Source organism: Misgurnus anguillicaudatus, chromosome 18, assembly GCF_027580225.2.
Source record: "Misgurnus anguillicaudatus chromosome 18, ASM2758022v2, whole genome shotgun sequence".
Lineage (NCBI taxonomy): Eukaryota > Metazoa > Chordata > Actinopteri > Cypriniformes > Cobitidae > Misgurnus > Misgurnus anguillicaudatus.
The window spans coordinates 37,082,060-37,097,349 of NC_073354.2; the positions used below are offsets into that span (position 1 = coordinate 37,082,060).

Sequence of the window (15,290 nt, forward strand, 5' to 3'; positions counted from 1 at the left end):
CACATTTAACATCGCATTCACATCGACTCTAATGTGATCTTCATTTGGACACTTTTCACACCTGTTTACCATGTAAACATTTATGAGCATGAAAGCACAGAGTCAGATAGTAGAGGTGACCCCGAATAGTCGAGGATTTGATGCATCGATAGGAGACGCCTGATTCGACTACCAATCCCACGGTCGAATCGTCGAAGATGTGTTATGAAATGAGGATCATTCAATTTTGGCCGTATATGGGTGCACATTATCTGATTTCACATATAACAGCTTTCTCACAATATATTAATATACAGCCTTTTATGATAATGCTATGCAAATAATATATGAAATAGCAGCTTTCAATAAATATTTTTGAAATGCGTTAATAAATCCAACAACCCCTGTGACCGGCCAACATGTCCATAAGCGGTTTCTATGTTAATAAACCATTGCCTCTTTGTTTCTACATTTAAAAGTCAATGCTGGCAATTCTGGATATACTTTCATTCTGATAATAATTTATTTAATTTGTTTATAAATCACTCTGGGTTATCTGATTTATCTATTTGGCTTGTGTTTTGTTTCCGTGCACTTCAGGCAATTTGCACATATTTGCTCTGAACCTTGTTACTTCTGACCTAATTTTATTACAAAATTGTATTTATTATAAACATAAATTCTGATCTAATTTAAGTCTGTAAATTTTGGATTGCTTTTCATAGTTTCATAGTTTTGTGCTGTTGCTGCTGGCGCATGCAATTTAGCTGAACGGGCTAGGTGCTCTGCGTCTCATATTTAAGAGTTCATCAAACTAAACATTAAAATAACGGATGCTTTTCAAAGGGTATAAGTTTTAAATTTTATTGGTATATTTATCTTGTCAAAAGTTAAACTACAAAACAGGTAAGCCATTTCTTTACATTTCGGTGATGACACTGAAAATATCTGCACTGAACCTATATTTATGCCTGACATTACTGTCTTTCTTGTGATTTTCTATTATGTTCGGTGTTCACTTTCAAATGATAGAAAAGAGATTCCTGAAATAAATAATATAAGAATCATCAGGTGTTTCTGTAAAGGGAATAATAGAGATGATCAAAGTCAAAGCAAGCAGTATTTCTGTGCTAAATAATAATGCCGTGTGTCTATAAAATCATTAATTTCAGTGTTTTCTTGTTATAAATTAACGTTTAATGAATTGTATATAAAGCTTAGTTTTTATCATTTACAGTAACAATCACATAACATATGTCATTTGGCGTTTTTTTTGGTCATGACTGGTTTGGCCCCCTCCCAACCCATGCAGACACACATAGATGTTTTGACTATCGGTCGACTATAGAAAGATTAGACAATTCTGATTCGAATATGTACATCCTTAGTCGAGGACACCCCTACAAAAAAGACTGGAAACTTCACATAGAAATTAACAGGAATATATATATGAATTAACAGAAACTAAATGGGAATAAACTGGGAATTGGAAAAAGAGTTGCCTATAACAGAGAACTTAAATATAGTAAAAAAAAAAATCTTAAAGTATATTTTGTTTAAAAAAAGATAAGATTTAATGCTTTAACATTTGTATTCCCCTTGCATGCATGTCTGCTTATAACCAAACTAAATGTTTATTCATGTTTGTATATGATAGATTATATAAATATCCAACTTAATTCCCGTAAAGTTTCCAATTTGGAATATTTTCAAAATCCCCCAGATTAAGTTCCAATGGAAATGTCCCAGAAACATTCAGCCACTTTGCAACCTTAGTCTTTAGTCAACATTTTAAATATACTTTACTTCTGTAAAATATTCATAAGTAAATAAAGCATTTAATTTAAGGATGTCACAATGGTTAAATAATCGTCTCATCGCGATTGTTTGACCTCATCGTGATGCTTTCAGATCCCCGCAATGATTGCACATCTCTTTAAAAACACAAGGGGGAGCTGCAGCGCCTGTAAACAGCATTTAAAGAAATGCTGCAGAACTTTTATAAGCAGTATGAACTGCCAGGTAAAACATACATTTCCAAAACAGCAATTCCAAATGTAGGGAAGTAAAGGATACTATTCTTAATTTTCAGTTAGTTTTCAGACACTTTATTTTGTTTATTTCTTTAAGAATTTTCAGAATTTTCATTAAATAATTGCTTTTAAATATGCGTTATGTGTATTAATATTTACTGCCAGGTAAACCTTGCAAAATATTTAATTTAAATAATCACAACAATGTGTGAAAATTATTTCATGAACAAACAAAAAAAAATGTATGAGAATTAAACGTCAAAGCAAAAAACAGACAAGTAATCGCCCTACAAGTAAAGCATGCAATTAATCGTCACAATTTATTAGTCAATTAACTGTCAGCCAAATTTCATAATTGTGACAGCGCTAGTTCAATTTTTATCACTCATAACACTGTAACATTATCCTGTGTGTCACTGCATAACATTATATACCAGATATATAAATCCACCATGATCAAGTCGTCATGCAGATCTCTGCCACCTAAACATCAGCACACACAGCAGTAATGCCCATCATCTACCATGCAACAGTGTGTGTGTGTGTGTGTGTGTGTGTGTGTGTGTGTGTGTGTGTGTTTGTGCGTACGTGTGTATTTGTGCGTACGTGTGTATTTGTGTTTGTTTGTGTGCGTGTGACAGAAGGGAAGAAACACGTCTGACACAGCAGAGAGAATCTGTTCAGTGCTCCCTGTGGGACGCTCTCATCTGCCAAACACACAGCGTGAACGCAGGCCGTGCATTTAGTGAGATCTTCAATTACTGCACACAAATCCCTCAACACTGATCTCTAATCAGAGTGAGATCTGCTGAAGACAAATTAGCTGACAGAGTACGACAAACAGCTCAAAGCTGTCCGATCCCAGACGTGAATGATCGGATCAAGATCTTATTTAGAAGTTTACAGAGATTGTTCACATGTAGACCCTCTGGATGATGTTTAAGTCATTTACCTGTGTAAAGGTGTGCGTGTGTGTGTGTGTGTACTGACCTGATAATAGTACCGGAGCACCCAGCACAGCCCCTCCACGTACGACTGAACCACTTTCTTCCGAAACTCGTCGTCCGTCTCGTCCACATCAAACTTTGTTTTGTAGTAACGCTGTTTCCAGCCCTCCTCCCATAACCTGTGAAACACGCAGTCTTTATCATCTCAGACTGAATATATATATATATATGAATATATATATATATATTAATAAACAGGACCCAGCCTCACTTCTATGCATGTGCACGCCTTTGTGAATTGCCCAGAGCGACAAGCGTTAAGAGGCAAAGAGAAACTTATTTTCCACCTTGGTGGATGTTTTGACATGATGTGGAAATCCTGCTCGCATAATCAGAGAGGAGATGCATCTGTGTGGTGTAAACCTCTACAGCGGCTCACCAGGGACACAGAAAACCTCCATGCATACCAATTGAACACAACTGATTTAGACAGCTAATCGCTCAAAACTTATCTGTATAAGTAGGTGACAGGAATGTGCAGTTTAAAATTTAAATATATATAATAATAATAATTATAATGATGATGGTCAACAAATTGGTGAGTTGGTCTGATTGATTACTCCACCAATCAGTCTTAGTCTCAGAACACTCCAGCAAACACACAACGTTCCCCTAATGTTCCTATATGGCTCCATTTGGTTATTTAAGATATAACAAATAAAACTTTATAATGGATGGTAACTTGGTAAAGCTCCCAGGGCGACACGGTGAATGCCCACTGCTCGGTGTGTGTTCACTACTGCTGCTATACGTGTTCTACTTGGATTGTTATACTTTGCCTTTATGTCAATTCACTGAATGTTATCCATCAGATTTTTTGAGGAAATTAAGAAAAAACATCATTAAATGCATTACACTCACCTAAAGGATTATTAGGACCACCATACTAATACTGTGTCTGTCCCCCCTTTGCCTTCAGAACTGCCTTAATACTACATGGCATTGATTCAACAAGGTGCTGAAAGCATTCTTCAGAAATGTTGGCCCATATTAATAGGATAGCATCTTGCAGTTGATGGAGATTTGTGGGATGCCATCCAGGGCACGAAGTTCCCGTTCCACCACATCCCAAAGATGTTCTATTAGGTTGAGATCTGGTGACTGTGGGGGCCATTTTAGTACAGTGAACACATTATCACGTTCAAGAAACCAATTTGAAATGATCCGAGCTTTGTGACATGGTGCATTATACTGCTGGAAGTAGCCATCAGAGGATGAGTACATGGTGGTCATAAAGGGATGGACATGATCAGAAACAATGCTCAGGTAGGTCATGGCATTTAAATGATGCCCAATTGGCACTAAGGGGCCTAAAGTGTGCCAAGAAAACATCATCCACATCATTACACCATTGCACTAATGAGAAATTGAACAGGCGTTCCTAATAATCCTTTAGATGAGTGTATATTCCTTTATTAGTGTGCGCTTCACTGCTGAAGCACACGCTTCTCTGCTCCCATCCTCCAGCAAAGATTCAAGTCAAATTAAACCACTGTTCATTTTTAAGAGACTAACATTATTTTAGCGTTTTCTTCTCTCTTTCGTCATTTAGTAACTAAAATATATATTTGTATTCTCATATTAAAATGGTTATAGACCGCTTTGACACGTCTATATGAAGAGAATATGTTAAGAAGCTTTTGATTCATGTAAAAATGTAGATAGGCTGCTAAACGTCTGTGGTAAGATCTGTTAAAGTGAATAAAATGTTTTGTCATTTCATAAAGACTAAATTATTTTAGTGAATTCTTCATTAGGTAATGTTAACCTTATGTGTGTGAACAAAAATATATTCTAATCATTTCCGATTGACTTGAGACATTTTATGAAGAGAATATGATGTAAAGGAGCAGCTTTATATTGCTGTATCTAAAAATGGTGTGGTAGTTTATTTATCTGTCAATAGATACCCGCTTTTAGTCCTCTATACATTGTTGAAGTCATTATTTATAGATTTTATAAAATACAATGTGATGCTGAGGTATTTTTTTACTTATATAAAAAAGCTCAATTTTATGTTCTTTGAACAATAAACCCATTTAACACGTGATTTTATTTGCCTTCAGGCATAACACAATATAGAGGTTAGGAGAACATTTCAGAATGTTAAAGCAACGTTAACCTAATGTTTGCACATGGTTACGTTCGGTAAACCTAGAGGGAACGTTCTATTGATGTCAAGAATACTTTTTTTCAGGGATCAGCAGGGAACGTTAGGGTATCTGTTCTGGGAAGCAGAGATTTTTAGCTGTGATTCTAGATCAAATCTACATAAATGGGTTGTCTAATCTGCTGATCCTCAGTATATAAACAGAAGATTCCTGGAGGATGTGCTTTACCTGACGTTATCTTCAGGTTCTGGTTCACTGTCACTGTCCTCTGCCTTTCGTTTAACACCACGACTGTCCATGTCATTACTGGGTCCAGCTGGGGTCTATAATGCACAGTGAAAACATTTTATATTAAAAAAGCCTCACACAATTCAGTTTAACACACACATCTTACAGAATCTATAGCAAGAGATAAAGACACAAATAGAGAGAGCTATACATGCCTTTCCATTTCTCATCATGGCCCTCAAAGACTGCGCTGCGTCCTGGAAAACAAACAGATCTGAAGATTTAAACACGAGCAGAAAACACAAAACAAACTCTTAAAATGTTGTTGAGGTGTTTAGACAAACCTGGTTACGTTGATCTCTGTTCCCTTGCATCCTCATCTCATACGCTGCCTGTCTGGCGTTCTGTATCGGCATCGGTCTGCCGCGTCCACCCAGAGCCTGAGGTGCAAACTGACCTCTGGGAACAAACGATGGACCCTGTTCTGCCTGACAGGAGATTAAACACCAGACACGTCTATTAGTTTAAACATTATTTATACTCTTTACTATAGTAGTTATTAGTGCTGGGCACATGTACCTCAGAGTCATTAAACTTGTTTTACTGTCTTGATCAGCTTGAATGTGTTTTCATTTTTAATAAAAATTAGTCTCCATATGGAGATAGTTTATATATTTGAAAATATTGCTGTTTACTACTTTTTTAGATGTTACTTTTCACCATGTTTATTTAGTGTAAAATACACCCTTCACCATTTCTAACTAAGTTTTTACTTAATCCAGTTTTTAACTCTCAATTTGTGAATGTTTCTGATAAGAAAAAGGTTTGACTGAAGTTTTTGTTGCTGCTTGTTTCATGCACACAAAATCAAATACATGTCTACTTTATTTTTTAGCATTCTGATCTATTTCACCAGCACAACTAATGATAACGAGTTGTGTCTGTACAGGGTCAAACTAAACTATTAAACCGCTGTAAACTGAATTAATTGACCTTGTAAAGAGATTACAGGATGAGCTGTGTGTTAACATCTCTGAAGGATTCATGCAAAAGCTCTTAATGTGATTTCCTGTAAAAGTGTATTTAGAAACAAACACAGCATCTGTTCCACATACTTTCATCCGTTTCTTCTTGTCCTTCATTCTCCTTTTAAAATTCTCCTGCACAAAACAAATGTTCAATATGAATCATTAATCACACTTCACTATAAATGTATATAATTGATGAACAGCTCAAGTGCTCTCACGTCATCGTCTTTGCGTTTTTTGAAGATGTTGTCCTCGGCCACACCGACGGCCTGCATTATGAGCTCCACCCGCTCCAGATTCACAAAGCCATTCTCTGTTAAGTAGCCCTATAAAGTACAAAATAATGAGGAATTTTAAACCCTTTTTGAATGAAATTGATCATCTCTAATCTGTATAAAAGGAAACTACAAGTAATTAAAATGAAATCAATAAATCTTCTAAAAGTGGCCAGATCAGACCTGAATGAGGCTAACTGAGGGGTCAAGGTTAATCTGGTTAACATGACCCAGTCAGCCCCTGCTGGTAAGTGCCTGTAACTACACCATTAGACAGGCAGAAAGCATCTTTCTCCATTGAGTAGATGTGCATTCAGATTAAACCTAAAACATTCATTTAACTGTGAATAATCTACCATTATAGCAGTTAATCTGCTGTGAGTTGAATGTAAAACAAACAGTGTTATCAAAATGTCAGACTAGGGATGTTCATATTGACCGGTTGATCAAAGGTAAGAATTTATGACAAATTATTATTATCAGTTAACAGAAAAAAATATATGTCTAAAAGGGAAACTCCTGCACATGCAATAAGACGTTAGTTCCCAAAACAACTGTGCGCACGCCTTTTCAGCACTTATCATTCACTGCATGTCTTAGGTAAGTATGGTCATTTTTTAGCAGCGCTGGTGCAAGCGGTTAGTAAATTTGTCCTTAATATGTACAAAACTGACTGTTTATGTTACACATAAGATGAATATACAAGGACATGCGTTTACCCCGGTCTTGTGCACGACATCTTTGTAGATGCCAACCAGTCGATCGATGGCCCCCTCTCTGTATGGAGACAGACACAAACTACAGTCAGACCTCAGAACAGAGCAGATGACACTAGACGACAGGTGAATGAATGTGTTTCGGTGTGTGCGTGCCTGATCTCAAGAGACGGTAAGTGAGGCAGAAAGTCATTTCCCACAAAGAAGCACATGAACACCCAATCATCCACACTCCGCTCAAAGTCATAAGGGAACGGCAGGCTGGCCATCGTCAACTCTCTCTCCAGATACTGCAGAGAAACAACAGACATTAGACATCAACAACTATACTGACCAGTTTTCAAGTTAAGAGAGATACAATGATGAGGAAGGTAATCTATTGAGGTGTTAAACTTAAAAACAGGATTCCCACTATAAGCCAAATGTATCATTCCCAAACTTTTTCTCTGACTAAAGAGCTGAATTTTCATTGAGATGAAGTGAGCCTGATAATGTAGAGTATAATGTTTTTTAACAACTTTTGGTTTTGTTAAAATGCGTGAAATGAATAAACAATGCCAATAAATGGCTTTTAAAATTGTAGTCGTAATTGTAGCATTCCTTATGTCATAACTTAACAAGCAGATTAATAAATACAAACTAAAATTTAAAGCAACAAACAAATTTCCCTGATATTCCAATATAAAATTCCCTAAATTTCAAAAGTTTCCACATCACTCTTAAATAGATTTTAACTCACCCAAAGTTTAGTTTCCCTAGCAAGTAAAACAGGACAGGAGTGTACAAAGTTAAAAAAGAGAGATTTAATGAAACACACCTCTCGTAAGACGGACAGTCGAATGAAGATAAACTCCTGCTCTGAGACTGGAATTGAGTCTGCAAATTCATCATGCTGAGAGATAGAAAAAACAATGTCAGGTGACAAATATGAAGAGGTGAAGATCTGTGTAAATCAGTGGTTCTCAAACTGGGGTCCGGGGCCCCCAGGGGGGGCCGCGAGATGGTGCCAGGGGCCCCCCAGTTTTATGACATTTTTATAAAATACATTAATTTAACATGAATTCTGTGAAATTAACCCTGAAAAAAATAAGGCAGCACTACTTTGTATAATTTAATGTTTTGTTTAATCAAAATGTGAAGCTTTAGAACTTTTTTTGTCATAAGTTTTCTTTGGGGGGGCCGTGAAGGAATGCACCGTACACAAAGGGGGCCGCACGCTGAAAAAGTTTGAGAACCACTGGTGTAAATGAAGCAGATGAGAGGTGATGTTTGTTACCTCGCCCTGTTTCTCTCTCGCCAGACCCTGACAGTCCTTAATCTCATGGCCCATCTGTGCACACAGGGCACAGGGTCTGGGTTTATTGGGTTTAAACTCCTCTCTTATAATGGTGAAGTTAGGCTCATGAGTTGCCAAGCCCAACATAATCAAATCAGCTGAAGAGACAAAAAACAAACAAACAAACATGAAATTCAGACTCAGATTTTTGATTTTAAAAAATTATGAAATCAAGATAACAGAGGTAAAGCCATTATTTGATTAAAGATTGACATCAAACTTTGATGCTCATCTTATCATTAGATTATGAGACTTCAGACTGAATTTCACAGACAGAACCACAAATGCAGTAGATTATTTTATTAGCTATCAAATTATTTCAAAGAATCAGATGGAGAATGATTTTTTTATTTATTTCTATAACATTTTTAAACTAAAACTTACCATCTGCTCCACAGAGACAGTGATGTGTGTTTGGGTCGTGGTTTGGCTGAGCTGAAAGAGACAAACACAAATCGACAATTTTTTTTTAACACAGACATTCAGATTTTATTTACAGCAAGATCTTAATGTGAGTTTGCTTTACCTCTTTGTCTTCTGATGAAATCCATAATCTTATGTTCTCCTTCTCCAGGAACACTTGCATCTGACAAAAACACCTGCAGGACAAATCGGCACAGATTTATTTTATTGTACAGTAGAAAAAAATAACAATTGAAGTGAGGGATCGTGTGACCTACTGTGACACTATGCCATCCGGGGTCATTGGTCAGTCTGTCTGCAACGTAGTAGCGCAAACATTTGGCCAAATTATCCATGAACTCTGTTCCCTATACACAAAACAAAGAGAGAATTATAAAGATACATACAGATGCTGAATAATAAAGTTTTTCTATTGCGTGGTACAATGTGGCTCACTTTACTTTGGCTCGGTTGGCTTTTCCACTGCAGTTTAGTGTCACTTCAAAGTGGGTGAGATTATAGACTTTTTATCAGTGTTGGGGGTAACGCATTACAAGTAATGTGCATTACGAAATTATATTACTTTATTTTGAAGTAACAAGTAAAGTAACGCATTACTTTATAAATGGACACATTTATGTTTGAGGTACTTTTTAAAAAAAATGCGAGTTAATTTTCAGTTTAATTAATTAGATGTTAAAAAACAAAATTACACATCACAGTTATAGTGACCAAAATCACTACGGTTATCAACAGTATCATGGGTTTGTTAACAATTTCTAGAAATGTTAACCAAAGTAATGATGCAAAATAAATTTTAAATTGATAGTACATGCAAATTTGCAAAAACATCAAATTCATAACAATAACAGTAATCATGGCACATTTTATAAAGTAAGTAAATTAGTAAATTTTGATTTTCATAGAAACACAGGACAAATTAGCAAGTCATCTCTCTGACTATGTACTATGAAATCTGGTGTACTTTATGACCCAGGAGTAAAGCTGCATGGCACCAATCACTGAAGACACACAGAGCTTTCAACTCATCAGATCATATCATTTAATGGAACATGAATAGAAAGATGGATCTGCCTAAAGAAATATTAAGTAAACATTAGGGATGCACCGATATGGAAATTTTGGCCGATACCGATAACTCTTTATATTTGGGGGGCCGATAACCGATATATAGGCCGATAAATATTCATATTATTTTTACAATGAAAAACTCCCAGACCGCGGACATCTTGTCTTTGCGCTAGACTAGGATACTCTTCTTAAGCCCGCAACACGTGTCATCTTCGTGCTATGTCACAGAAAGCACCAATCAAAACTCCACATGACCAGCAATGAGCAAGTGAAGTGGTTCAACAAAGCAAAATAATCCATCATTTATCGGCTTTCATTTATCGGCCTAATTTTGCTATCCGACCGATAACCAATAATATTAAAAATAAGCAGTTATCGGCCGATATATCGTGCATCCCTAGTAAACATGCGTCAGTACAACTAGATTTCCCAAAATGTAATGCATGGATTAACGCTGACATGTCACTATATAACTACATGTGTCAACATGTGTGTGTTTTGGATAATACAGAAATAAATGAGCATCTATCAGAGGAGATGACCATCACAGACTTACTGGAGTAATACAGTTGCTGTCAAAACGCTCTTTAATCTCTTCAGGTGGCAGGTAACCTCCTAAAACAAACAGAAGAACATGAGACACAGCTTTCATTTGAAATGTAAAGTTGATGAAGTTTAAATCATGTTTTTTATTTATTTTTATCTTCTGTTGTTTAACCAGAGGTCATGTCTCTAACCTCTCTGAATAACTTCCTCTCGCATTTTCTGTTTCTCTTCAGTGAGCTCTACGCCTTCTTTAGATGCACGGAAACGTCTTGATCGCTGCTGGTTCATTTTGGCACGAGGAGCCTGGAAATATTAAACATCAGTGGCATAAAAACAGTTACTCAGTGTCCACTTTTTTTGTGTGTATGCTAATATTTTATTCATAATTTTAAAAAAACATATACATACCACACCATCGATTGCCATGTATAGAACTCGTCTCGGTCGAACTATGTTAAAAAGTCGGTCAATGTATTCAAAAATGGCAACCATCATTTCATCCTCGTTTTTAGGTGCTGGCCTGCAAGCCGCAAAACGTGAGTTTAAAACATGTTTATAATATAAGGACGTTAATGAAGACTGATGATAAAAGAGGGTCTCACTTATCCTCGGGGTGCGTGCAGGGGTGAATAATGCCGTTCATGTCCAGATACAGGTTGTCAAACTCCACTTCATTTGGGTTAGGTTTGCTGGTGTCAACGGGGATTTTAACGCCATTGTACTCCTTTGCCTGAAAAACAAAAACAAATAAGGTATTCTAGGAAATTAGTCTGTCATGAGGGAAAATGTTTAAACTTATACAGAGTGACTCCTGCACCACACAGTCGAAAACAACTGTTGAAATTTCGTTCAACTGTACACATGTATACAGTAGAATGACAATAAATTGACTATGAACTTACTGAACTTCTTACAAAGACCGCATACAGTCAGTACCTGGACAACATGTCTGGTCGTACAACATCACAAATCTAAAGAGCTGCCCATGTAGACAGCATTATGGGTAATGAGTATGAGAGACCTAATGAACTGCCATAGGGCTGAAACAAACTTATTATTATAATCGATTACTCTGGCGTTTCGATTAATCGACTAATCGGATAAAAACAAACATTTACTCTATTTTTTTCATATTATAGCTAAATAAGGCTCTAAATTAGTGTACACTTCTACACATGAATACTTTTAAAAGTGCAAAATGACACTACTACAGAGCTTTTACTAATATAATCTTTTTGATTTTTATATTTTTAAGTAAATTAAATATTTTAAGTAAAAAAGTTTGTGCTGTTTATAAATAGTAAAGCGTCTTTAAATGTCAAAATATACAAATCGAGTCTTCATGGGTGTGCTGGTAAAGATGTTTTGCCTGTTGATGTTACAAATTCTATTTTTAGCATTTCTTTTTATGAAGATATACGTTATGTTAGACAGCTGGACATTTCAAATAAAATAATGACACATAAATATTAATTTGTGTCTGCTCACATTTATTGTATTAACAGGGGTCTTAGTCCAAAGTGTGCACATTTGGAGAAATATTTACATTAATTTTATTTGACTTATTTCTATTATTTCTTTTTTCAATTACAAAGTATGCGATCTGGTAATCTTAACGGGGTGTGTGGCTTTGCTTTATTCCTCGATTGCTTGCATGCATTGCTTTACTTGCTTCCTTGCTGCGTTTAAACGCACATTTTTGCTCACACCTACGAAGCGGAAATTTAACATGCTATAATAAAATATACGTGGGGTATTTTGAGCTAAAACTTTACATACACTCTCTGGGGACACCAAAGAGTTATTTTACATCTTTTAAAAAATCTCATCATAGGACCCCTTTAAAAGTAGCCGAATTCAGAACTCCGCCAAAAGGCCGAGAACTTGGCAACGCTTGATAATTCATTGCCAACGAATTTCATTATCGATAAACCTAGTTGTTGCATTCCTACAAAATACATGCATATTTAATCATTGTCTCTGAATAAGAGTAACGTTAGTTATCCAGATGCAGTTGCAAGAGGTTTAAGACACAGAAGTACAATTTAACAGCGTCACACATGCAACTCAAACAAACCAAGAGAGAAAATAAATACACGCATATAAAGAGCTGAGAAACACTGGACTGCGTGCAAGTAAAGTTAGAGTAACAACAGAATCGTTCTGAAGTGAAAATGTATTATTAACAAATGAAAGTCTCACCTTCTCCTCGAGACAGTGAACAATAATCGACGGATATTTGCGACTCAACCATCGGAAAAATGCGGGGACTCCCATCTCCCGTAAAATACACAAAAAAACCTCGAGGTTAAAAACGAATTAAAAACAGTGAAACACGCAGATTTGTGATTGAATCCAAATACGCAGCACGCAGATGCTCGTAAATAGCAGCTAACAGCGCGTCACTTCCGGGTCATCCGGAAATGATGTAAACAGCGCCGCGAACGCTGAACGGGAAACACTTTACAGGATTGTTAATAAAACATTTATAAGACAATAATAATTGTTAATTAAAATACAGGTGTCAAATTAGGGTGGCCATTCGTGCCAGTTCCGCCGGATACGTCCCGAACATGTTTTCGGGTTCGTTCTCCGGAAGTCGCGTTGGTCGACCGCATACGTCATCAAGGTTTAATATTTCGGGTTTAATTTCAGAAAAGCAACCGTTACATTTCAAGGTAAGAATGACTAACTACAATGATTGTATGTCTTAAAATAAATAAATCTTAATTTTCTAATGTATTTTAACTGAAATGTGAAAACCTCGATGACGTATGCGGTCGAGCAACGCGACTTCCGGAGAACGAACCCGAAAACATGTTCGGGACGTGTCCGGCGGAACTGGCACGAATGGCCACCCTAGTAAATACACGTTGGTTTATTTATGCTTTAACCTGTAAGTCTCTTTTTAAACAAGCACCATACATAGCCTATGGCAGAGACCTGAAGTATTCAGCTGATTTCTCTGAAGAGCTGTTTGATGTCCTGATGTAAATGCTGTGCTTCAGTTCCTCTTGAGCTATGCACACATTCACAGTAGGATACATACATGAAACCAGCTGCACATCTTTAATGGATCCTCTTAACAGGCAAACACTGAGACACATTTATGTAATTGTAGGTGAAAATGAGATTTAGTCCAATGTGCAATCTCTTTAGTCAGATCTTGCCTGCCCTATAGATGATCCAAACATGTTTTCCCATTATTATAGTCTCTAGGACCACACTTTTTATTCTTCTTATAAATAAAAGAGACTGTATTATGAAATGTTGTTACTAGAGACATGCAATATTTAAATCTTCATAAACATAACTCAATTTACCCTATTTTTATTTCAGTGCCAGGAGAAAACCAACAACTAATCTGCTATAAATCAGTTTAAAGGACATCTGCCATACATCTATATAATCAGTTGACATAAAATATTTACCAAGTAAATATAGCTAAAAAGATTTTCAGGAAGCACCCATAATGAAATGATCTGTTTAAACATTATACAATAGACATGATTGACATGAACCTCTGTGTCTTCATCAGCATCACATCTGTACTCCTGTAGTCTGTCTGCCCCCGTGTGGTGCTGTATCATACATCAGATGTCAACAAAGGTGATGTTTAATGGAAATAATGTAAATGTGTATCTGTAAAGGTGTTTTTCTAATACTTGAGAGATGAACACACAGGATCATTCATGCAGGAAAACATATGAACACAGGAAAAGAAACTTTGTTAAGTCTTGAGTCGATCAGGATTTTTGCAGCCGGTGTTGTCTTCTTGGTGGGCCGATACCAATGCCCGATGCTAACAGTATAACACATTTTCTAGATAAAATAATACCACAGATGTTGCCTTTGTTATATTACTTGCAGTAATTTGGTAGCCTATATTATTGGCTACGTAATTATTGTATATTATTGTCAAACTTGTCATAATTAAGGGGCGGTGTCCTGGACAGGGCTTATAGTCCCAGACTAATATGCATGTTTGAGATGCTTTAATTAAAAAAGCTGCTTTGTCCTGTTAAATTTTAACATATTTCATTGACATTGTTTTGTCTTATACACACACCTGTAGTGTTTTTTGTAAGGTATGTTTGTAAAAACTTCTTAAATGACGGAATTTTAATAAGGTCTAGTCCTGGATTAATCTAAACCCTGTCTGGGAAACCACACCTAGGTGTTTAACATAGTATATAAAAATCATAAAATATATCATTTTAACAATAAGAACAGTGTCAAAAATGTGCTTGTCTTGTAGAAAACTCTGTAAATTATTTTCCATGTTTTAGTGGCATTATAGTCTGGTCAAATTTTAATGATTATTCAATTAATTATATGTATTGGTACGTAATTTGTAATAAGCTGATCATCTCATGATAATCATCATAATGGCCTTAATTCCTAACTAAAAATATAATTACTTATTTCTTCCTTTAGATTTTGAAAAGAAAAAGCCTGCTTTATAAAGCTTTTGTGATTCATGATATAAGGTTAGCAAGGTTAATCTAAACACGTTTACTGAGAAACGTTAACAAAT

The 15,290-nt window shown here is 36.0% G+C and overlaps 1 protein-coding gene across 1 annotated transcript in view; it reads right to left on the reverse strand.

The window, feature by feature from the left end:
• xrn2 (5'-3' exoribonuclease 2) overlaps positions 1 to 13,182 on the reverse strand; it is a 30,633-nt gene extending 17,451 nt beyond the window's left edge. Inside the window, exons 1-18 of the mRNA XM_055186162.2 lie at positions 12,956 to 13,182; positions 11,356 to 11,483; positions 11,162 to 11,273; positions 10,945 to 11,056; positions 10,764 to 10,822; positions 9,394 to 9,483; positions 9,240 to 9,312; positions 9,098 to 9,148; positions 8,654 to 8,811; positions 8,195 to 8,269; positions 7,534 to 7,667; positions 7,381 to 7,438; positions 6,605 to 6,712; positions 6,474 to 6,518; positions 5,703 to 5,846; positions 5,574 to 5,615; positions 5,359 to 5,453; positions 3,003 to 3,138 (exon numbers count right to left, since the gene is read on the reverse strand). Coding sequence (XP_055042137.2) covers positions 3,003 to 3,138; positions 5,359 to 5,453; positions 5,574 to 5,615; positions 5,703 to 5,846; positions 6,474 to 6,518; positions 6,605 to 6,712; positions 7,381 to 7,438; positions 7,534 to 7,667; positions 8,195 to 8,269; positions 8,654 to 8,811; positions 9,098 to 9,148; positions 9,240 to 9,312; positions 9,394 to 9,483; positions 10,764 to 10,822; positions 10,945 to 11,056; positions 11,162 to 11,273; positions 11,356 to 11,483; positions 12,956 to 13,030 — 1,695 coding nt within the window. The 5' untranslated portion in view covers positions 13,031 to 13,182. The remainder of the gene's footprint in view (positions 1 to 3,002; positions 3,139 to 5,358; positions 5,454 to 5,573; positions 5,616 to 5,702; positions 5,847 to 6,473; positions 6,519 to 6,604; positions 6,713 to 7,380; positions 7,439 to 7,533; positions 7,668 to 8,194; positions 8,270 to 8,653; positions 8,812 to 9,097; positions 9,149 to 9,239; positions 9,313 to 9,393; positions 9,484 to 10,763; positions 10,823 to 10,944; positions 11,057 to 11,161; positions 11,274 to 11,355; positions 11,484 to 12,955) is intronic.
• Between the last annotated feature and the right edge of the window lie 2,108 nt (positions 13,183 to 15,290).